Below are 23,571 nucleotides of genomic sequence, written 5' to 3'. Positions count from 1 at the left end.
ACCAGTCCAATAAGCATTTAATTTCTTCAAAATATCGCCACAAATACTTTCTTTTTCTTTTTACTTAAATTATGCGTCAGTTGTTCATCAAATGGGTACACAATACAAGCTTTCTATGCTAAAAAAAAAAATGTGGGTAGAAAAGACAATCTGAATGAATGACATTGGTTTGAAAACAGTGAACTCTACATGCGATGCTTTTCCAAATATGGTCATATTATACTGTACAGGATTCAGCAAAAAAATAAAATGTAGCATGCCCCAGTTGGCAGCTGGGGTGTTTTGCCGATGCTTTGGTTACATTTTTACACTATTTACAATGGCTCTACATGCATAGAACTGCAGTAGGCTGTGCACACGGGAATCTGCACTGTCCCAGAAGTACAAACGCCTGTGATTCAACTTTCCCTCTCTGCAAGCGGGACAACAGTACAGCCCGCTGAGTAAAGCAACACCGACACTCTTAAGGCGAAATCTTAAACATTCCAGTTAGCAACATTAAAGCAACAATGTGCGGTCCGTTGCCTCTCCACCGCACCTAAATTGAGCATTCAAAATTATTTAATTTGTTTTTTTGCTCCTCCTCCAGGTGGGTTAAGCCATGCCATATGCTTAAATTTCTGGCTAAGCGTGCATTCTTTTTCGACCTCAACACAGGCTGAAATGATGCAGATGTCCGTCACCATTAACCACTGAACATCATAACACGCCCTTTTGTGCACATAAGGGCCCATGAAACCAGCCAAAGAAATGGCAGCATGACTACATCTTCCGAAACGTCACAACTCGAAAATTCCTTCCAAAGACACAGTATGGAAAGAGACAAAAAATACTGCTACACAAGCTGTACAATAGCTATGGAAATGCTTATGACAGATCAGTGCCTACAAACAGATGTGATGACAGCAAGAGTTTTTGGTAATTTGCCACAAGACTTGCGGGATAAGGATTGTGAGAGGAAGAGGAAAACCAGACTGCAATGGTAATCAGTTGGCGCTCTTTCTTTTTTTTTTTTTCCTGCCGCATTTGAATTGGTAAGGCACTGCAGTCTTCCTTTCTATCAAGCACACATCTTTATATTCAGCATCTGCCTTGCCGTCACCAAACTTCTGTTAAAGTGCTTGCGCTTTGTGCGAATATAAAACAAACTTTTTAAAAATGCATCAGGGCAACTAATTAGCGTGTGAAACGTACCAGAGCAAAGGTTTGCACAGTGGCACCACTAAATGTTCACAGCTCGTGCATTATGAAGCATACAACTGAAAAATCTCTCTCTCTTCATATTTGCACTTTCAGTAGTGGAAGCCATCATACACTCTTATCACATTTTAGTTTTCACACAGGAATTCAGTCTCTTTGTCACAGTTCGTTGTTGCACACTGTTTGTCGGAAACACATGAATGATGAGAGTACCAGCAGTCTTCCGTTTCTTTTTCTCCAAGGATTGCATTGTCCCATTTCTTCTTTTTTAAATGTGAATAAGATTTTCATGTATGTAGCAACACCATATCAAGGAAGCATTTCCTTTGATAGCCACCATTTTCCACCAAACATAAACTGATAAGGCAATTTCCAACAAATAAGTTAGTCAAATCATTATGACTGCTGCTTCATGTATACATTTAACGCACAATGTGTGCAAATTGCCTTAGATGCATGGTTTCCAACAGGCAGAGACACTTCTGAACACAGGACTGCAAATTCAGACACAAGGTGCTTAGAGATGCTAATCACACAGTACACTGTTGGCTAAAGGCAGCTAAGAAATGTGTATTCAGTCCCCTGTCTATCAAAAGTGTGTTTGGAGACAAGGCCAATGCAGCTACGCTTGACAATGTTGTCTTGAGAAGTCCAGCAACACGCCAACACTAAAAGGCGCAGATTTCAAGCAATAAAGGGCAACACAAAATTTTTGTGCACTGAAAGTACTTTGGGAAGCATATGAACTAATGAAACATGCAAGGCAGCATCTGCTCCAGGTAAACACACGTTAAAACATGGGAAGATGAAGTGAAGGCGGCTCTACCTTCAGTCCAAATGTAAGGCAGGGCACTGCTTGTGCCTAGGCACGAGCAGTGCCCTGCCCACACCATCGCAAGGAACAGCCAGACTGGGGACGGATGGAACTGTCACGATGCCAAAATATGCTTCTGATGATCATCGCACACGAAGATAAAAGCTAGACAAGCAAATTTAAGATACCATAAAACACAGGCTCAGGCGAGAGCGCATGCTGTACACTTGCTTGGAGCGGCAGCCGATCTCGGCTGCTTCTACACCTCCGACTCTGTCCAATTTCCAATAAATGTAGGGTGGCTTACCTAACCTGTCTGGTACCTGGCCTTAAGTTTCGCAAGATGTATGAAGTGCATGAATACGGCAAATAGAACGCTGACTGTCATTCTCCAGTCATACGTGATCACCAATTCATGCAGTATGTCAGATTAAATTATGTGCACAGGTGACGATGGGTGGCAATTGGCTGCTTGGCTGAGTATGCAATGCAGCATCTCACCCTAGCCCGACACAATTCAGGGTTGTCATCATTATCATCGTCGTCAGCCTATTTTATGTCCACTACAGGACAAAGAACTCTCCCTGCAATCTCCAATTACCCCTGTCCTGCGCCAACCGATTCCAACTAGCACTCGCGAATTTCCTAATTTCATCACACCACCAAGTCTTCTGCCGTCCTCTACCAATCTTCAGTTCTCTTGGTACCCATTCTGTAACCCTAATGGTCCAATGGTTATCTAACCTGCACATTACATGACCTGCACAGTGCCATTTTTTTCTCTTCATGTTAATCAGAATATCGCCTATACCCATTTGCTCTTTGATCCAGGGTAATATGGTACTACAAAATAAAAGTAAACAAAGTAAAAGTTTAAAAGGTTCAGGCTTGAAAGATTCAGAAAAGCCCTTGTCCTTGAAGAAACTAGCAAAACCAATTCGGTATAAAATTACTAGCACTTTAGTCCATTTTTCTGGTGCGGTAAATGACTGTTGATTTAAAAAAGGGAGCATGTAACTTTTAGTGCTGCCACGCCCAAAACGTCATAGGGAAGGGAGCAGATGATGCGTTTGCGAGAAGGCCATGCCGAGTGTTGCTTGCACACACGCACTCACACCACACACACACACAGTAGCCACCACCGAGAAGGAGCCGGTCGAGTTACACAAAAGCTGTCGCCATATTCTCGTCATTTTCACCCTCAGAAGAGTCTTCTGCTAGCGATGTGACCGCAGCAAGGGCACGCATTCTTGACTTGGCGCGCACTGTTGTCCGCACAGTTCGAGGAAGTCGTGGGTCAGTGCAAAAGTCAGGGTCAGGGACCACGGGATTTTCACGCAACACATCACTGGGGTCCTCCGGATACGAGACAGCTGGTGGCCGCTTGCGGGCCTGGAAAAAGTGAAGCAGTTGCAGTAACATTATTCACTAGCCAGCCAATGACTGAGGCAAAACTGTAGCCGTTCAGTTCATCACCGTTTAACGAGAAAGGACACCAAGGCAGATAAAATAATTTTTATCCCACATCCAAGATCGGCAGTCCCATGGTAACCGCAGCCATTCTCCAAGCAGCCAAACTCACGGACAAAGAAAGCTTAGAAGACACTGTCTGCCCGAATACGCAACAAAACACCGTTGTCGTCAGCACACCTCACCCGGACCATGCAGACCGGTACGCTCGCATCCGCTCTATCCAAATGAACGGTGTCACCCACGAGGTGAATGCCTATGAGACCGCAGCTGAGCACACGACGAAGGGGGTCATCCATGGGATCCCACTCACGGAGACCCCCCCCCAGCAGATCCACAACAAAATTGTCAGTGCCCGAAACCTGACAGCCTCGGCAGCCAAGCGCATCGCCACTACTACAACAGTGATCATCGCTTTTGATGGATTGGGTGTGCCTTATCAGGTCCGCTACAGCTCCATGTTACTCCCATGTTCGCTATATCGGAAGCAAATTGACATTTGTTACCAGTGTGGCCGCCTCGGACACCGTATGGACGTTTGTCCCTACTGAAATAACAAGATATGCCGGGGCTGCGGTGTCCGCAAACCCCCGCCGACCACGACTGTAACTTTAAGTGCTCCCTCTGTGGTGGTCTTGATCTCACCGTGGACAAAAGCTGTGCCGCTCGTTATAAAACCTTGCACGTCATCCGCAAGCGTATTGGGGAGTGACGAGCAACCAGCCAAGCCACCAATGAACAAGCCGGTCCCTCCACCCTCAAAACCAGAACCAGGCTACGCTCCCGCACACCGTCAAGGGGGAGCCGTTCCTGCTCCAGAACTCCATCTCTATCCAGGCAACAACGCTCAAGATCCCAGTCTGCATTGGCTTTACGCATCACATCTACCAACAACAACAAGGTGAGCTTCGCAAGAGGGTTGTAACATCACCAACACACAAGCCACGTCTCCTCCTCTTTCACCAGATAACCCATAAATAGCTCAGCTTAGGCGTGAGAACGCCATCCTACGCGACCTCCTAACTAAACTCACGCAGGAGGTTAAGAGACCTCAGCCAATCCCAAACACCAGCCCCTACACCTATCACACAGATCGCCCCTGCCCCTAGTCAGGAGGCCCCCTCGACTCCCGCCCCCAAGAAGAGAGCCCTGCAAGATGAAGCCACGAGCCAGGTCCGCTCTGAAGTTAAAGACATGCTCATCTCACCTCAAACAACTATTAGCACTTTCCAACATGCACTGGACTCCATCCAGCACGCCTTGCTATTATCCAACGAGTGACCAACCTGGAAACTCATATTCTCACGCCTCCTAGCCATGCCAGCCCCGTCTGTGACCCTTGCAGGACGCCGATGGCAACATCCACCATCTCCCATCATGGCTCACACTAATCAAGACACCCTCATTTGGCAGTGGAACTGCCGAGGCTTTCACCAGAAGCCAGTCCTCAATCAATACCTACGCCAACATACCCACCGCCCGGATGCTATCCTACTTCCAAGAAACCAATAACGCCCCCACTACGCTCCCTGGTTATCATACCTTCCATACCACCCACCCTCTTCGCTGAGTCTGCACCCTAGTGTGGTTTCGTATCCCCATTATTAAACATGATCTCTATAGTCCTCACATCGAACATCTATTCCTCGAATTAATTCCCAATCGTAAATGGAGAGAATGCATCTTCCTTCTGAACTTTTACAATAGCCCCAAGGACAAAGCAAAGTGTCGCTTCCTCACCCTCTTTAAGAAGGCTCTTCAGGTAGCTGGAACGCACCCCCTACTCATCGGCGGCGATTTGACCCATACAGGCTGGGGCTACGTTCGCATGGAAGCTGCAGCTTGTAACCTCTGGCAAGATTACCACGACTTAGGCCTCATGCTTGTCACGGATCCCTCCTTTGCCATACGCCTCGGTACCTCCACTACCCGAGACTCTACCCCTGATCTCACCTTCATCAAACATATCAACAATGCACACTGGACCAATATCCAACAAGACCTGGGCAGCGACCATTATATCCTTACTATCTCTTTGCCCCAACTCGCTGCCGCCCCTGCCCCCACTAAAGAATTCACCATTACCAACTAGGATGTTTTTCGTAAGATACGCATCGGTGCTACCTCAGCAGAAGGCATTGCCGACATTAACACCTGGATGCAAGCGCTACACACTGACGTTCAAGCAGCCACTCAGGTGGTAACTACAGATGCCCCAGTTGAACGCATGGATAGCCGCCTTGCCCATCTTCTGGAAGCTAAGGCCTCCATCCTAGCTCAATGGAAGAGGCAGTGCCTAAACTGTCACCTCAGGAGTAAGATCTTTAAACTCAATACAGCCATCGAGGAGCATTGTCAAACCCTCAGCCGGCAACAATGGACCGAGCTGTGTAACACGGTGAATGGACAACTTCATCGCCCATCCTCGTGGAAACTCCTCAAACATCTGCTTGACAATACCACCACCCACACCACCCAACAGGATCAGCTGCAGAATCTTCTTTATACGGAGACCCTTAAGCAAGGTCCACAACAGGTGCTTGACTACCCCTGCACCAGATATATGTCCAGGAGACAAGTCAGTCCACAAAGCAATTACATCAGTCATCCCAACCCTACACTAGACGCCAATTTCAGCGTATACATGCTGCTCTTCGCAAGCTTAACGGTCGTTCTGCTCCAGGCCCAGATGGGGTCACTCACAAAACCCTTCGCAAGCTCGATGACGACTCCACGTCCCATCTGACCGACTACATCAACGATTGCTGGTGCAATGGCACCTTTCCAGCTGCCTGGCAGAATGCCAATGTTATCCTAATTCCAAAGCCTGGCAAACCATCCAGCCTCAACAACCTAAGGCACAGCTCCCTCACTTCATGCGTAGGCAAAGTGATGGAACACGCCTTCTTAGCACGCATCAACACTTGCCTCGAAGACAACTCTCTCTATGCTCACACCACCATTGGATTTCGCCCTCACCTTTCTACTCAAGACGCTATGTTGCAGCTCAAACATCAAGTGCTAAATGACCGTTCCCATAACATGAAAGCCATCCTCGGACTCAACCTCACTCAAGCCTTTGACAGCATTTCCCATGCAGCTATCTTTGACCAGGTCTCCCACCTCCACCTGGGAGAACGAGCCTACAATTACATCTGTGACTTCCTCTGCAATTGCACGGCCAACCTCTCAGCCGGGGATTTACGATCAGGCCAGCTTCCCCTTGGCAGCAAAGGCACCCCGCAATATTCAGTTATCTCTGCCATGCTCTTTAACTTAGTCATGATTGGCCTTGCCCAGCAACTACGACGAGTCAACAATATCAACCATACCATCTACGCCGACATCACCATCTGGGCGTACCGAGGCAGTGATGGTCAAGTGGAGTCAGCCCTCCAAACGGCGATTGACACGGTTGAAGCCCATCTCCAAGGAACCGGACTGCGCTGTTCGCCCAGCTAAATCGGAGCTTCTTCTCTATAAGCCCCTTCAGCGGGGTCGCCCTGCCACACACCAATCTGATCACTAACCCTGTGACGCCATCACCTTACGCCTTCAAGATGGCAGTCCTATCCCATACGTCCCTAGTATCCGGGTCCTCGGTTTCACCATCTCTACCAATGGCTTTAACGCCTTGGCTCTCAACAAGATTTGTGCCCAATCTCAAAACACCCTACGCCTTCTTAAACGTATCTCTAGCCGACGAGGGGGACTCAAAGAAGAAAGCCTTCTCCGCCTCGTGCAGTCCTTTGTCATATGTCACATTACCTATGTTGCTGCATACCTCAACTGGTACCGGGCTGAGCAAAACAAGCTCGACATCCTCATTAGAGGAGTCTACAAGCAAGCACTTCGCCTCCCGCATTGCACCAGCACTGAACTCTTCAACCGACTGGGAGTTCACAACACCCTTGCCGAACTCATTGAAGCCCAACAACGCTCTCAGCTTGAACGGCTCACCCTTACTGAAACGGGACGTTTTATTCTATCCACACTTGGCTTCACCTACCATCAGCAACAGGGCCCCAAACAACCGATCCCGAGTGATATCTGTAGCTGGATCTACACAGACCCTATCCCTAGAAACATGCACCCTGAATATAACAGGGCCCAGCGTCAAGTTCGGGCTGGAGCTATCATAAAAGCCCTTGCTCACGTACCTGACGTCACATTTGTTGATGCAGCCCAATATTCCCATGGCACACGATTTGTGGCCATCGCCACACGCGATGGAGTCCTACACCACGCCTCCAGCGTCACTACCCCCACTGTCGGGACGGCTGAAGAAGTGGCCATCGCCCTGGCCGCTCTAGATCCCACCTATCACACCATCGTGTGTGACTCTCACTCAGCCATCACTAACTTCAGCAAAGGCCGTATTTCTCCCCAAGCTCTTCGCATCCTCTGCCAGGCAGCACACTCTAAAGACAGCATGATCTCCCTGACATGGATCCCAGCCCATGCGGGCCCTGTCCACCCACACCTCCCCAATATCAACGAAGTCACCCACTTCATTGCGCGAGGCCTAGTCAACCACGCCGGAGCCACTGGAGACAATTTGGACACCAGGGACAAACTGACCACTTATAACAATATTGTTAAGGCCTTTTACCTCAGTCGCCGAAGCTTCCCCCCACCTCACCCCAAGTTCAGCCGGGTGCAGGCTACTACCCTGCTACAAACAAACACGTACCCTTCACCCACCCGCCTCCACCTTATATTCCCAGACGTTTGCACTACCCCCAACTGCCGGTGCTGTGGCATTCACCCGGCTACGCTTCCGCATATGCTGTGGAAATGCCCAGCACACTACACACACACTAACACTACGACCCTCTCGTCTAGGTTGCATGAGGCTCTGCGGAGCTCCACCCTCGACGACCAAGCCTTGGTGACCGAGCACGCCCGTGAGGCGGCGGCGAGGCAAGCCCAGCCATCATAAAGTGCTGGTTCTACAATAAAGCTTATCCTCCCCCTCCTTACCCTTACCCATACCCACCTTGAGCTGTGCTTCATGATGGGGGGGGGGCAAATCAACTTGCTTTAGTGTGCTATGGTTCGGCCGCTCATACGGTTCACACAATAATATAATGAGGACAGGAAGGTCAACATTAGCAAATGACAGCTCGAGTGATGGTCAAACAACGCGTTTCCGCAATAGGTTCCCGAAGGTTTTAACTGTAGTTGACATCTAGTTACCGCAAATTGTTGCACGAATTATTGTAGGACGAGACACTGACATGTGCCCAAGATACACACTGTCGATCTTGTGGCTTCGGTGAGCTTACGTCTGCGCTCCTCAAGTTTGGGGAGGGTCAGCAGCTCCTCCTTCAAGCAGAGCATTTTGGAGAGAAGTTTTGACATGCCCACTTGGCGCCGATCGTTGTGGCATGAGATACAGACATGGCCCCTAAAGCTAACAAGCCTGATTGACACGAGATGCACATTGTCATTTCTCTATTGCATGGTGCTTAAGGGCGCCGACAAGAAACCGAACCAAAATCGAGCTGGTGGGTGACACCACAATATGATGCCTACGATGCCGCCAGAATCACGATGTTGACTTCGTGCTGCCTGCAGCAGGAAATGGCAATGAGTTTGAGCAGAGTCCTTTAATATTTTTTTACTGGTCACGACACTTCAGGTCACGACACTTCAGGTCACGTTTAATATAGCGACGGAAGCTGGTTAGGGGTGCCAATGCAGATGAAAAGGCTACAATTACTGATGTCGTCAGCTCGTTTTGGTGGTTTATAACAGTTTAGATGTGTTTAGACCTGGTTGAACTAGGGCGACATGGCACTGATATTAGACCGTGGACTTCCTGCGAGTGCTGCGTAGTGCTGGCATCCATGTCAGTGAGAGTAGTCGTAGGCAGACAAGTCAAACAATTTTGTAGTCACACTGCAATGACACAACGGCCTCTGCACTGACGCAGGTGCTATGGAATTTTCGCCCCCAGTTTCTACACGCGCTGCTCGCTTTTTTTCTGTTGTTTCACTCATTCTCAAAAAGGTATTTCACATATTCACGGCAAAGAACCACTAGCTGAGAAGAAGTGGATGATGTGAGCTACCGGTGACTTCAGGAGCCCCTTGGATACGACGGGGGGGCTGTTACTCACAGCTGCTCTTGCTTTTCGTACTCTTAATAACGCATGCAGTGTGCTATTGTTAAAGGAAACTATGCATACATAAGCGCTCCCTTAGAGACTGCGCAGCTCTCTCTTGAAAACATTGATGCCTGCCGCACACTTGCATAACAACCAAGCAAGGTGCATTGCAGTATTGTGGTGCATTGCATTGGTGTATTGCCATGGCGACGTAGTGGCTTTGACGTTGCGCTGCTAAGCCCAAGGGCGCGGGATGGAATCCCGGCCGCGGGAGCCACATTTCGATGGGGGCGAGATGCAAAAAAAGAATGCTCGTGTACCGTGCAGTAGGTGCACGTTATGAAGCCCAGATGGCCAAAATTCTAGTGAGACACCATACAGTGTCTGAAGCTTCGGTCACCGTTTTACATTGGTCATACAGGAGACAAGAGCTGGGTGTGGCTCAGCGCCAGCACGATCACTCACTGCTACCTGAAAGGCAAGGCTGTCCCGTTGCCAGGGTGGGAAGGTATTGAATATACAGTCGACTCCCGATAATTCGAAGCCGCTTAATTGGAATTTTCGGTTAATTAGAAGTGAAGTGCTGGTCCCGTCAGTTTTGCATGTAATCCTATAGAAGAAATCGCTTGATAATTCAAAGTGCTCATCCAGTAATATTGTTTAATTGGAAGTTAATTTTCAGCCAGGATCCTCGAGGTGACCGTCATTCTTTGGTAGAATGTGCAATTTTTCAAGTGTTGCAACAGTTCCTTGCTCCGCGTTGGTGTCATCGCCACCGCAGCCGCCCGCAGCGCCATCCTTCTTGGAGCGGCGCGATTATTCATTGCTATGGCTGCCGTGGCCTCCGCGATCAACTCCGGCGGGAGGCGAAGCGGCTCCCGCCGGAGGCCACGCGGGTGCCATAGGTGCACGCAGCACTGCATACTGGCAGTGGCGAGATTGTGCGAGATTAGTCTTGCAGCGTGCGCAGCGTATGTGGAGGCGTGTGTCTTTGTGCGGGAAGCTCGTAGGCTAGGTTGTTCCACGAGTGATTCGGAATTGACTGTACCTAGTCGCGCAGTTTATAGCCATGGCAAACCGTGGCTCTTATCGCACGCTCGACCTGGCAACGAAAGTCGAGGTATTGAAGGAAGTTGAGAAGGGAGGTGCCGCCAAACAAGACATAGCGCGGAAGTACGGGATCAAGCCGAACACGCTCTCTAACTACATCAAGAACAAGCGCACAATAATGGATGCATTTGAGAATGACAAGTTCAAGACTTCTCGGAAGCGAATGCGCACCGGCGCTTACCCAGAGTTGGAGAAGGCTCTGCTGGTTTGGATTAGGGATGCCAGGAGCAACAAACTTCCTCTCAGCGGAGACATCGTTGCAATGAAAGCCCGAACGCTTGCAGCAATGTTGGGGATCTATGACTTCGTTTGATCAGATGGATGGCTGACGCGCTTTAAAGATCGCCATGACCTGGTTTTCAAGAGCGTGTGTGGTGAAAAGGCGTCCGTTAACCAGGAAACATGTGCCACGTGGAAGGACGGAAAGCTGCGTGAATATCTCGCCGAATACAGACCGGAAGACATCTTCAATGCAGATGAGACTGCACTCTTCTATCGGCTTCTATTAGAGAAGACCCTGACATTCAAGGACGATGACTGTGCTGGGGGCAAATGCAGCAAGGAGAGAGTGTCGGTGCAGATCGCGGCAAACATGACTGGCACGGAACAATGTCGGTTACTTGTGATCGGGAAAGCCGCGAAGCCGAGATGTTTTAAAGGCGTGAAGACGCTGCCTGTGGACTATGAGGCGAACAAAAAAGCGTGGATGACGGCCGAAATCTTCAAGAGCTGGATAAGCAAATTGGACCGCAAGTTTGCTTCTTCGAACCGCAAGGTGTTGTTCCTGGTCGATCACTGCAGTGCTCACGTGAATGTGCCAGCCTTGAGTGCAATACGCCTCGCATTTTTGCCTGCAAGCACAACGGCTGTTTTGCAGCCTATGGACCAAGGCATCATCAAAAATATTAAAGTCCTGTACAGGCGGCACCTCCTCGAGCGCATGATTTTGTGTATCGATAACTCCGCAAAATACGAGGTGAGCCTGCTCAGTGCCATCCACATGTTAGCGCGAGCATGGGATCGTGTGAAGCAAGAAACAATCGCAAACTGCTTCAGGGCTTGCGGTTTTGTGGCAGCTTCTTCGGAGGATGCCTCTGAAATTTCAGCGGAGGAACCGTCAACAAGCGAGCTTGACGGCAGTGATTTTGGTGATGCTCTCGGGGATGTCAATTTTGAAGATTACGTAGCCGTAGACAAGGCGGTCGAAACGTGCAGTGCGCTGACGGATAACGAAATTGTAGAGATTATTCGGCCCCAGGAAGCGACCCAGGAAAGCGACGATGACGTTGAAGGCGAGCCACAACCTAAGGCTGCCGATGTAGCTGCGGGCCTTGCTATCGCGGAGTGCTTTTTTGCCGCTGAAGCTAACGCGGAAGAAGCGTTCCGCCACGTCTACAGCTTGCAGAACTTGCTTTCAGCAGCGCGATTCGGCAAGAAGAAGCAGAGCAAGATGACCGACTATTTTTCTTAGAGAAAATATTCAATTTCGCCACAAATAAAGTGCTGTTTTTGTGTTTTGTGCTTAATTGGAAGTTCGTTTAATTCGAAGTTTTTTGCGGTCCCCGTGAACTTCGTATTAAAGGGAGTCGACTGTAACACTTTTGTCGCGCGAAGTGAATAAATACTGCATGTTTTTTCCCCTTTCATCGCACTCTCTCTGAGTTCCGTTTTCGACAGGTAAGTGGGCGATCTCATGCTATTTTGGTTAAACAGTACTACCGTTTAGTACGTACTTTTTCCGAGCTCCGGCCAACTACGGTTTAACGAGGTTTCACTGTATTCTGAATTAGCACTACACCTTTCTCTGCTTTATTTCAAAGGTATCTATGTCTGACGATACCATAACCACCTTTTCAATGCTCACAAATATGGCAGTGGTGCCACCTTGAGGCAGAGAATGCTACCACTGTGATCGGCACATGATATTGTAGTCATGCCAATATGAAAGCTTGGTGTAATGATAGGCCTTGTTCTATATCAACATAATATCGCAGTTCAAATTAAAAGGAAAGTAAGGCTATCCTTGTCTTGTGTATTTTTGTCTCCTTTTATGGCTGGTCATAATAAGAACATGTTAGTGTGTGGCAATAAAAATGTGAATGGTGTTCCAACTATACAAGGATGCGACATGGTCCAATGCAGCACACAATGCTGGCGTTATGTGTGCCACCAGTGGCATAGCAGGCACTGCGCCTTGTTGATGCACGAGACGAGACTGACGGGAAACATGACCATAACATACACGCAGCAGCTCAACAGCAATGTTGAGTGCCTATAATGTGCATGCCAGCAGCGGAAGGCAGAATGCTACCCTTGCTTCGCCACCAAGGTGACTGAGCACAGCATTGACACTGTGCCCACTTCACTTAGTCACTTTGGCAGCCGAGCACACTCAACGTCTCTGGATACCCTCTAACCTGCCACATGCAAGTTGCTCATTCACAGTCAGTGGGACGGCATCACAATGGCACTGGCAGCGTGAATGCACCTTGATCATTGCACTGAAGGCATCTCAAAAAGCTGTGGCGATGAGAAGCACCACGAACAGCATTGCAGGCATCACGTCATGGTGGCGCATGAGATGAGATCGTAGGAAAAACCAAGAAAGGATTAGATTTGCCTCGGCGTTTACTGTCTATTCCACTCAGACTACCAGTGTATACACCATAGCTGCTCGGCAGGAACGCAAGTGTAGTGTGCACAGTGCTCATACCGGCAGCGAAAGCCAGAACGCCGCGTTGGCTCCGGCAGAGCCGACTCAGCACACCTTGACTGCGCATCCACTTGGCTTTGTTGCTTTTGCAGCCAAACACACTGCCCATCTCTGGAGACCTGCTAACCCCCCAGGTGCGGGCCACACACACTCCTTGATACCATGATGGCACGACAACGCCTATGGCAACCACGCTAATGTGCCTCAAGTGTCCGTATAATTTCTATTGCAATAAGAAGGCTGCAAGGGCACAGCAGCGGCAACATTTTGTTGCTGTACACTTTGCTTAGTCATTTCCATCAGGGGGAAAGAGCACCTACTCTCCTTTCTGTTGTGCATGGATGCAAAACACGTGCTGCTGCACGTGTAGTCCTTTTGAGCAGGATTTCACGAGGGTTCATAGCAGTCCACAGGACATAATGGTAATGCCTAGAGAGCTCTCGCTTGAGAGGCTTATGAGACACAATCTATCTTCTGTTGCAAAATATTTCACATCTTTCACAAAAAGTGTTGGGCCTTCTTTTCGCCATCATGCTTGCAGCACAAGTTACTAAAACAGCCTTGGCTACAGTCCAATTATAACTTCCTTCCTGCGGTTAACACCTACCTGCTTCCCTTTCCTCGCTGGCTCGGATGAGTTTGTCAAGCTGACACTGTTGTCACCAAACTCTTCAAGCTCATGGAAGTGCTGCTTCCGCGAAAGCAACGTGAGTTGCAGTGTATCCATGCCCTCCTCCATCACGCCGTCTGTATTGAGCTCCACATTGTAGTTGTTGGCCTGCAAACAAGATGACCAACATAGTATAGAAAATAGACCTAGGCACATGCGCTATTACAGAGCTTTCGCTTGTATTGGCTTACATAATAGATGGACAGCCAACACTACTGAACTTGGCAACAATGCAAGACAATAACAATAACATCTCACAATATTGACCCCTGCTAGATAAGAAAATGGGATCATTCTTGTGAATTGAGACATATTCGGCCATGCGCCAGTTAATTCACACAACCCCCAAAGCATGGCCAGCGCAGAGCGCTGCAATAGAGCGAAAGTGGCATGGGCAAGCCTGGCGTTCCACCGAAATAAATCAGTCAGTGGACTGCATCTCCACAGTCGTCAGCAGGAATTGCACAAGAACGATGAGAACGCTTCATGCTTTTTTTTACTGAAGTTAGCATGATGCACGGCACTGCATCAGGCACATGGCTTGAAGACTGTGCAATTCCCACCTGCAGTAATCACAAAGATAGCAACCACACATTTTCAGCCACTGTGGCGAGTCCATTGGTTACATTTTTATTCAAGTGCAAGGCACGCAATGTTAACACTGTCGTCGAGGGTAAAAAGCAATTATACTGTGACCCACATACTTGCATCAAACATGTCGGCTACATAGTGGTAGACGAGTGGATGCTGGGGATGTGCGCACTGTAGTGAAAAGCACATCTGCTTGGACGAAGACATGTCCTAACCCTCTCGGCGTCAGGTTCTATCAAAGGTGACACACCCCAAGTGTCAGCCTTTTTGTGCGTTTGCATTCTTTGGGCACTTCACACACTTTCCGGGGGCTACGTATCTATCTGTATATCTATGTATCTATGTATGTCTGTATCTAACTGTTGTCCTGCCTACCTGAGTACTGGGTAGCCCACCGAGCTGCTGTGCTGAGGTAACAGGGTTTGACACCTACCATCGGACCAACATGAGTCATTGAGTTAGTAGCAATGTGTACATATGTGCTCCCCTTCAACGAACATCTTTCATGCCGGCATGGGAAACTCCAAGATGTGGAACTGGGTAGATACAGCTGCTCGAAGAAACTCTTTGACGCAGACGCACTGTGTGTGTGCCATTCGATCTGTGCTGGTTTTCAATGAACCTCTTGATGTCAACTTCGGTCACTTGGTATGTGTCAGTACGCATGTGCCGTTCTTCGATGAACATCTTTGATGTTAACTCGGGTAGCTAGGTATCTGCCACTGGGAATGTGCCACTCTACAACGATTAAAAAAATATCTTAAGTTCATCAGATTCTGAGTGGAATCAAACCCATGTCACAAGGATTCCCCAAGGACAGCCACCCGACGCATTAGCATGCTGCGTCACGAATTCACTGGGTATATGCCACTTTTCAAAGAATGCTTTTGACACCAATGTTTCAGTGAGCTGTGCCATGAATCCACTGCGTGTGTGCCACTCTTCAGTGAACCTCTCGCCAACTTGGGCCACTGAGTATGAGCCACTTAGTGTGCAGCAAGCGAGGAAACAATCATCGTTTGCAGGCACCAGCATGCCACACTTCTAGACTCGGAGGCGCCAACATGGGACTTTTCGGCAGTGCCACTAGATGGCATAGCACGTCCAGAAAGAATCACGAGAAAGGAGCCCGTTTGCCGCATGACACGTTTTACAGCATGTGCACGCACCGGCACGCCATGCATCTCAGAGGCCATGCGCAGGCTGCAGTGCTAGATGGCACCCAGTGTGCTTAGGAAAGCACGAAAGAGGAGTCCCACTGCAGTAAATGCCTCATACATGACTGCTTTCGGAAGTGGCAATACATTGTCACTATACAGTCAATGTGCAATTTTTCAGACTTCCTAGGGACTGCGAAAATGTCCGAAAAATCAAGTACATACATGCAGAAATGCACCGTTTTATATGTAATTTTCTCAGATGGAAAGTGCCAACAACGGCATATCAGACTTGTGTAACTCTGCCAATGCATCATTGAGGTGGCTCTGAAAAGAGCTGTTTATAAAAATAAAAAATAAAAATGTGACAGCAGGTGCCGTAAATGTCACCGGTGCTATCTTGAGCTGGATCAACACTGCCTGTTACCACCTTAGCAGGGCGAAAAAAAATCGTTGATCCTCTTTTGCATGGTGTTCTGCTTGCATGCAATTATGTTTGCTTCAATTTCAGCCAGGGTCATATCATCGCTGTACACTGATGACAGCGTCATAAGTGCTCGCGTCAACTTGGAGCTAGTCGGCTCTGCAGGTGCTGGCTCTTCATCATTGGTGTCAGAGTCGTCCGGATCCATCGTCACATGACGGACTATTTCACCATCAGTTAATTCCGCACAGAGTTTGAGATCTTTGTCAGCGTCGGCGATTGCTGCAAAAGTTATGAAAAGATCTTCAACTTGTTTTTCATGAAATCTGAAACAATTTGTTTCGAAAATCCAAACTTCTTGCCCACGTCGGCTTGTGACCGGCCGCTTTCAACTAGCTCAACGATGGCGGCTTTCTTTTCCATCGTCAGCCTACACTAAAAATTTGCCTGCTTCAAAGCCACGGGCAAAGCTGATGAACAGGTAGTCAGCACCATCGGTCAGCAGTGAATCCGTTCGAGGAAAAGCACAGAACCAAACAGCGGGAAGCTTCACAGCGAACGTTGATGAAAACACACAGCAGCACAACACGATCACATGACCAGGGTGTCTACCAAGTTGACATTTCCAAATTCCCTGAGTTTTCCAGGTTTTCCCTGAGCACCTTTGCAAAATTCCCTGAATGAGCCAAAACTTTGTTTTATGTCAAGACAGGCTGACACCATGCTGCCCGATTTCCTCACTCTCTAGTAAGCATGTAGACACAAAAAATGACTTAATCCATTTTGAATAGTAAGGAGTAATATCACTTTTGTTTAAAAAGAAATCAGGAGGAAGATGTTAGTAAAATGCACAGCGAAAAAATGGTAAAACCCATTCCAAATTGAGTAAAACATTTTCAAATACGAATAAAGAGGAGATGCATACAGAAGTAAATATTTTTGAACATGAGCTATTTCTATCAACTCCTAGCAAGCTCACTGGTATGAGGCCTGAACTTTGTCACAACCAAGATTCTCTCTCAGCAGCTGAGAAGTCAACCTCAACTGTCCTGACATACTCTCAGCCCGTACACAACATCTTAGTGCTGGCTTTCACTGCCTTAAAGAGTTTATTTTGGTTTGGATGAGTGACACCTGCATCTCGGCGTCAGCCAACACTTTGTTTTTTGAGCTCAAGCTCCTTCAAAACAGTGGCAGCATGCTTCCTTTCCCATTCTTTCCTCAATGCGTAGGTCCTTTCAATTCTTGTCTTCCTTCCGCCAGTCGTTTGCCCCATGGATCATTTGAAGCAACCTCTTGGTCAGTTGTACAGTCAATGTGCGATTTTTCGGACTCCCTAGGGGCCGCAAGAACATCAGAAAAATCGGCCAGTCCGAAAAAAAATGAATGCGTGCCTTTAACTGCCATTAAGGGCTTATATTGCCATAGGCACGTCTGAAAAAGCTCTTAATGCCTGCCAGTACACTGATTAGGCATATTGGTGCTCGTACTGTGACGGGAGACGGGGGTGCACGCGTGTATAATTAAGGAATACATACTGTGTCACGTGACAATTGCCCCTTCCCATGCTTGTTATGCTTCGCCGCATAACACTGCTGTACTGAGGCGAGGCTAACTTCTGGAGACTGACATTACGCAACGCGCTGTGCTTTGCGAGCTTCGAAGCCAATCGCGAGGATTACAAAGGCGGAGTCAGTGCCATTGCTGACCGCAGCAAATTCTTTCCATGAAAGACACGGCACCACACGGCAATAAGCTTAATAGCGAACGTAGAAGCAGCTAGGCCTAACGTTGCCGCGTTGGTGGCTACGGCTGCCAGCGGATCTGCGTGCGAGAGTGCAGATTCAAGGCGGCGAGATAATCAAAATGGCGGCGGTGGTGGCTTCGATTAGTGCCAGTTCAGTCCTGCAGTCAGTGCAACATACACTGTCTATATGGAGTACGTGGTGGTGCTGTGAAGCCGTGCGAATTATAGGGCATGTCCGAATAGTCGAGCGTCTGGAAAATCGGACGTTGACTGTATTGATTTGATGCGTTACCATCGACAGTCATTGTGAGATGGGCTCTACTAAAACTTTCTTTTATTGCGGGGTGTGGGGGGGATATAATAGAAACACAACAGTTTATTTTTGGTTATGGAGAAGGGAAAAGGTGACAGATAATAGCAAATGCACTCTTGGTATGGTCCTCACATAAATATCTGACAAAACGAATAAAATGCACAGTCAGGGTCAGAATCTAACGAGGTTGAAGCTGCCTCTTTCTCAAATGACAGTCTGTCATCTTCAGAGTACGAATTACAGCCAAACCTTGCGTACCTGCTTAATCTGTAATTGCGGTTTAAACGTAGTTGCAATGATCCCCCTACCCAGCCTCCGCTGAATCCCATGTACTGGCTGACCGCTTAAGCTGTAGTCACTCAGTGCCCACTAAATGGTTAGTACATACTATTTTCTTTCTCGTTCTACTCACACAGGCACAAAATCGGCAAAATCTCAAGTGCACAGATGTTCGATTATCAAGTTGTGACACCCAGACGACAGCCGGCAGCGATAGAGACCTCAAAACATGGACATCTATGAAGCATTTCCTGTTCATACGGCTGCTGCTGATTGCAGGGCACAAAAGCATGGCCTTCGAGATTGGGTTCTGGTAACGCAAGGAAGCTGCCGATAGGGGGTGCAAATTTGCTGACACCGTCGAACTTAATCCAATCTAAATCAAGTAGTAACCCCACAGAAGCACTTTTTTTTTTTTAAGGCGTACACATTTCTATGTTTACCCTACTAGAACAATGTCCCTCCGTCCGTCTTTCCCGTAAGACGACCACTTTCAAGATAAAGCCCACAGGAGCGAGCGACTGTACCTTCACGCTGCCTGTCACTTCAACGCAAACGAGGCAGCAAGAGAACAGTGCTCACGAAGCTCTCAGCACAAGCCGCGCGCTGCCTCTTTCGCAGGTTACTTTGAAGATGTGGGCCTGCCTGTCTCACTTCAGCGTGCAGCAGCGGAAACACAGCACGTGGAGCTATCAGCAGTCGGCACTCTCTGTCTGCATTGCAGGTCGTTTTCAAGATACGGTTAGTGTGGCCGTGCTATGTACGCAGGCGCCGCTGTTGTACGTTTGATCACAGTTCATAATGGTTTGAAGCGGATGGATAAAGACTAAACCTCATGAGACCGTGCGATGAGCGATGATTTCGAGCGACAAAATGGGCCGTCCCTTGAACAGATTGCTCAGTTCTGGAAACCTACAATTCTTTGCTCGTCACCCGGAAGTGCTATGAGCAACTAGACAATAGCACGAAACTGGAACTGAATGTACATCCCTCAAATACTACCGACTGTCGCATGGAACAAGCAAACGATTGAATTTTTGCACGTGCAAGAATAAGAACCTACTGCAAGACCTTCAGGAATATTTTATGCTGATTTTTACATTAAAATACATCAACTAAAATTAATAAGCCAACGCGCATTTGCTGCCCCCATATCGGCAACACTGGGGAAGACGTCGCTCAAAATCGTCATTCGCATGGAGTACAACTTGTAGGCGACGAGCGAACATGACAGCCATCTCCATCACATCGCTTGTTGCTGTTGCAGGATCGCTTGCACAGGGTTTATACTTAAGGTGCTAATGAGCGATAACAGGCTATAATGATTGGAACGTCATCAGTGCACCGGGTGCCACCACCTGCAGTACTTTGCTTGCATTATCAATGCACCTTGCACCGCCGTCTGTACCAGTTCATGTCGCCGCAACGCTGTCATTCGTTTGTACTTGCCGGATCAAGTTTCATAATGTTGATAATGACACCGGGCTGCTGCGTGGAGAGGAGCAAGTGGCACAATGCTTACGCATAGTTGGACAACTCCCAGAGAAGTTCCTGCGTAAATTTTTTTTCTTCATTCAGCCAGTGTGTTTACGGTCGTGGTATTGTCGTGATGTTCAACAGTCTTTGCTGCGGCATGTCGTGTTTATGTTATCAAGACGTTGACAGTGTTACATCCGCGGAGTTCTTGGATAGCAACATTGTTGCCGCCATTGCACCTCGCCCATCTTCAAGCAAAAGCAATGACGACAACAACGTAGAAGTGGTCCCTGGCCCTTCATTAACTGATGCAGCATGTGCTTCGAGCGTCATGCGAGCTTTCACAGAGAAGCGGGGCCTCGTGGACCATCTCGCTTGCGGCCTTACCGAGGTTGAAGATGTCACGGCAAGGTCACCACGGCGGCAAGTGAAGATCGCCAATTTTTTGCTGCCTACCCACAAATAAAGCCTGTCTGAGTATGTGTGTTTAAGAGCATTGTGACTAAGTTCTTTTCTGGCTGGTAAGTAGCTTCTAAACTGGCATTGGCAGTTAATTCATACATTGTTTAGTGCGTACCCAAACATCATTCCTGGCCGACTATGTAGTAACAAAGTTTGACTGCATTCGTTGTCAGAAGCACTGCCGCTCCAATCAACAGTTCAAGGTCCCGCACCAGCAGCCATCTCAAAGTGACCACGCAGCCACGCTCAAGGAAGTATTGCTTTTGTTTATTCGAAATCTACCAGACAAAGCAAAGTGAGCAACAGATGAAAGAGAAACGATAGAGGGCATAGCCATCCCAGAGAAAGCAAGCCAACGGAAAGAGCACCCTTGTCACAGGAAAGGATGCGCGCCATAGCGAAGAAAGCAGGAGACAAATTAAGAACAAAAAAAAAAAACTCCCATAGATATACAACAGATAGCAGAAACACGCAAAAGCGGTGGGTGGTCTTGCACAATGGCACAAATGTTTGAACCAAGAATCGCCACCGTAGTGGTATTCAAAGTTCGCGGGCTACCCCTCTAATCTGAAGATGTGCACACTTCAAAAGGGTATGCTCAGTAGCTGCTAAGAAACCCCAGATTGAACATACTTAGAGAGGGGAGAAAATGTGCTTCTAGAAATATGCAACAGATGGCAAAACCACCTCAGAGCTTACCAACATTGCACATCCTAACGAAAAATGTACCAGTCATCAGTGACATGGCGGGACAAAAACACGCAACGGTACCAGTACGTCAGTGACACTGAAAGGGCTAAAAGGTCCACTTTATAATTTGTGACAGTTGGTTAATCTGAATTAACGCGGTAAGCTAGGCGAGTTGGTGATTGAACATGTTCCTATGGGTGGGCAGCGCAACCCGGACGGAGGACGAGTATTGTGTACTTCCTCTCGTCCTCCGTCTGGGTTGCGCTGCCCACCCATAGGAACATGGTTAATCTAGACTTTTTTTTTTTTCTAGTGCTATAAAACCTTAACCGAAAAATTTTTGTGCATATATTGCTGCCTTCATATGCAGTTGCTGACCAGTAATTCTGGCTTGACAGAGACCTGCTGAAGGTCCAATTAACCAGGAGTACAAAATCACTATTTTGATCAAAACAGAAATATTGCTCTTTCTGCTCATCTAAGTCTTGACAGGCAGATTCTGAATGGCTGACTGGCAGGCAATAATCAGGCTTGTCCAAACCGTCGATCAGCAACTGTATGCATAGACTGCTGGTTAGCATAAGTACAAAGCACTTGTTTCACGACATGGCAATTAATGAAGCGCTGCGACTAGACGCAGCACATACATAACAGTACACAAGCACATGGCCTTGACATATCAGAGAAGCTATTACCTATGCGAAGTTCCTTTCTAGCAGGAGTAAAAAATTTATGAGAAAAAATAATATCACCTCAAAACATTTTAGAAACAAGCAAGAAAAAAAAACAAATAATGCAAATTATTACTCTTTTTTCATGATTCCCCGTCTTGCAGTGGCGTAGCCAGAAATTTTGTTTGGGGGGGGCTCACGTTGCAGCTCGGCCTCCTCATAAAATTTGTCGAGGGGTCACATACATGAATAACTGCATTGCCATTGCCAAAGATGCTGCAAAGGAATTCTTGAATGCTACGCACTGTCAAGACAACTAAAATAGGTATTTTTTCACAAAAGAATATACTTGTATGTCACAAAAATTGTGCCCAAAGTAAGTGATATCAATGCTTCCATGTTTTTTGTCTATTTAGTAAGTAAAGAAAATATCACACGAACTTTAGAACTATATTATTTCGAAAACCAGCGAAGCAGTGCATGCCGCTGACATGAAAAATGTAAAGGCCATAAAATGAAAAAGTTGAGGACAAATGTGTTAATGAAACTTTGTCAGTGAAACGTTGTTTACATTTTTGTACATATGGAACGGCCAAGGAAAAATCTCGATGCTGTCATTTGTTCCAATGTATTACGCAGGAGCAGCTGTCACTGGTCGTGTATTGTAACTGCACCAAACTTATAGTCGCAACAGAGAGCACGTATAAAAAGCAGGAGTTCTGAAAAATATACGAGGGCGAGTCAAATGAAAGTAAGCCAATGGAAATATATGACAAACGGGGTATTTTATTTAAAAGTAGTCTCCATGAGCATTTAGACGTTTGTCCCACTGACTAGCGAGTGGCGTGATTCCCGTCTCATAAAACTGCTTGGGTTGCTGCTTCAAAAAATCTACAACCGACTCTTTCACGTCATCGTCCGACAAGAATCTGGTTGCTTTGAGCTGTCCTTTTCAGTTGCCCCAAAATGTGGAAGTCGCAAGGCAACAGACCTGAGCTGTATGGCGGATATTCCAGCATTTCCCACTTGAACTTTGCCAGTTTTATATTAAGCACATAAGTGACGTGGGCACGGGCATTGTTGTGGAGCAAGATGACCCCATTCGTCAATTTTCCCCGTCGTTGGCGGACACATGGCGGACATGCTGCGGAAACTGCGGCCATTTGTCTTCACTACTATCCTAATAAGGCACGTTTTCGCTAAGGGTGGGTTAATATTTTAGCTGTGGTACAAGCGTCGGCGAATGAATAGTGTACACTTCTAACGTATCAGTGTAAACATGGCCACTATAGTTGCCGCTCGCGATTTGTTGCCTGCCCACGAGTACAGACGAGAAGAATCGAAAGGAGCCCTTTTTGTGGTTGTTGGCCAAAACCATTATGAAGCCTACAAGTAATAAAGCCAAGGCAAGTTTGGTTGTAGCTTTTTTTCATGGAAGTGCGGAAAGGGATGAAACGAATGAAATGGGGCATCTGCTTAAGGATGTTTGGTGCGTCCAGACCGCTGGGTATGTCTTCAAGAGTCGTTCACGCAGCATTTGACAGCATTCGACAGATGGCAAGCACGATCATCATTAGCTAGACTTGGCACACAACATATCGCTGCGACAAGTTTGGGGTGCGATCATTACATGGGAAAGAAAAAAAAAACTAATTTTGACGGCAAAATTCAG

The 23,571-nt window shown here is 47.6% G+C and overlaps 1 protein-coding gene across 2 annotated transcripts in view; it reads right to left on the bottom strand.

Moving 5' to 3' along the window:
• LOC142579761 (condensin-2 complex subunit H2-like) overlaps nt 1-23,571 on the bottom strand; it is a 99,669-nt gene continuing 76,098 nt past the window's right edge. For both annotated transcript variants that reach the window (XM_075690311.1, XM_075690312.1), the window contains exons 17-18: nt 14,027-14,197; nt 1-3,406 (exon numbers count right to left, since the gene is read on the bottom strand). In XM_075690311.1, the coding sequence (XP_075546426.1) occupies nt 3,176-3,406; nt 14,027-14,197 (402 nt within the window). In that variant the 3' untranslated portion in view covers nt 1-3,175. The remainder of the gene's footprint in view (nt 3,407-14,026; nt 14,198-23,571) is intronic.

Source organism: Dermacentor variabilis, chromosome 4 (assembly GCF_050947875.1).
Source record: "Dermacentor variabilis isolate Ectoservices chromosome 4, ASM5094787v1, whole genome shotgun sequence".
NCBI classification, from domain to species: domain Eukaryota; kingdom Metazoa; phylum Arthropoda; class Arachnida; order Ixodida; family Ixodidae; genus Dermacentor; species Dermacentor variabilis.
This window is presented reverse-complemented; position numbering and strand designations above follow the sequence as displayed.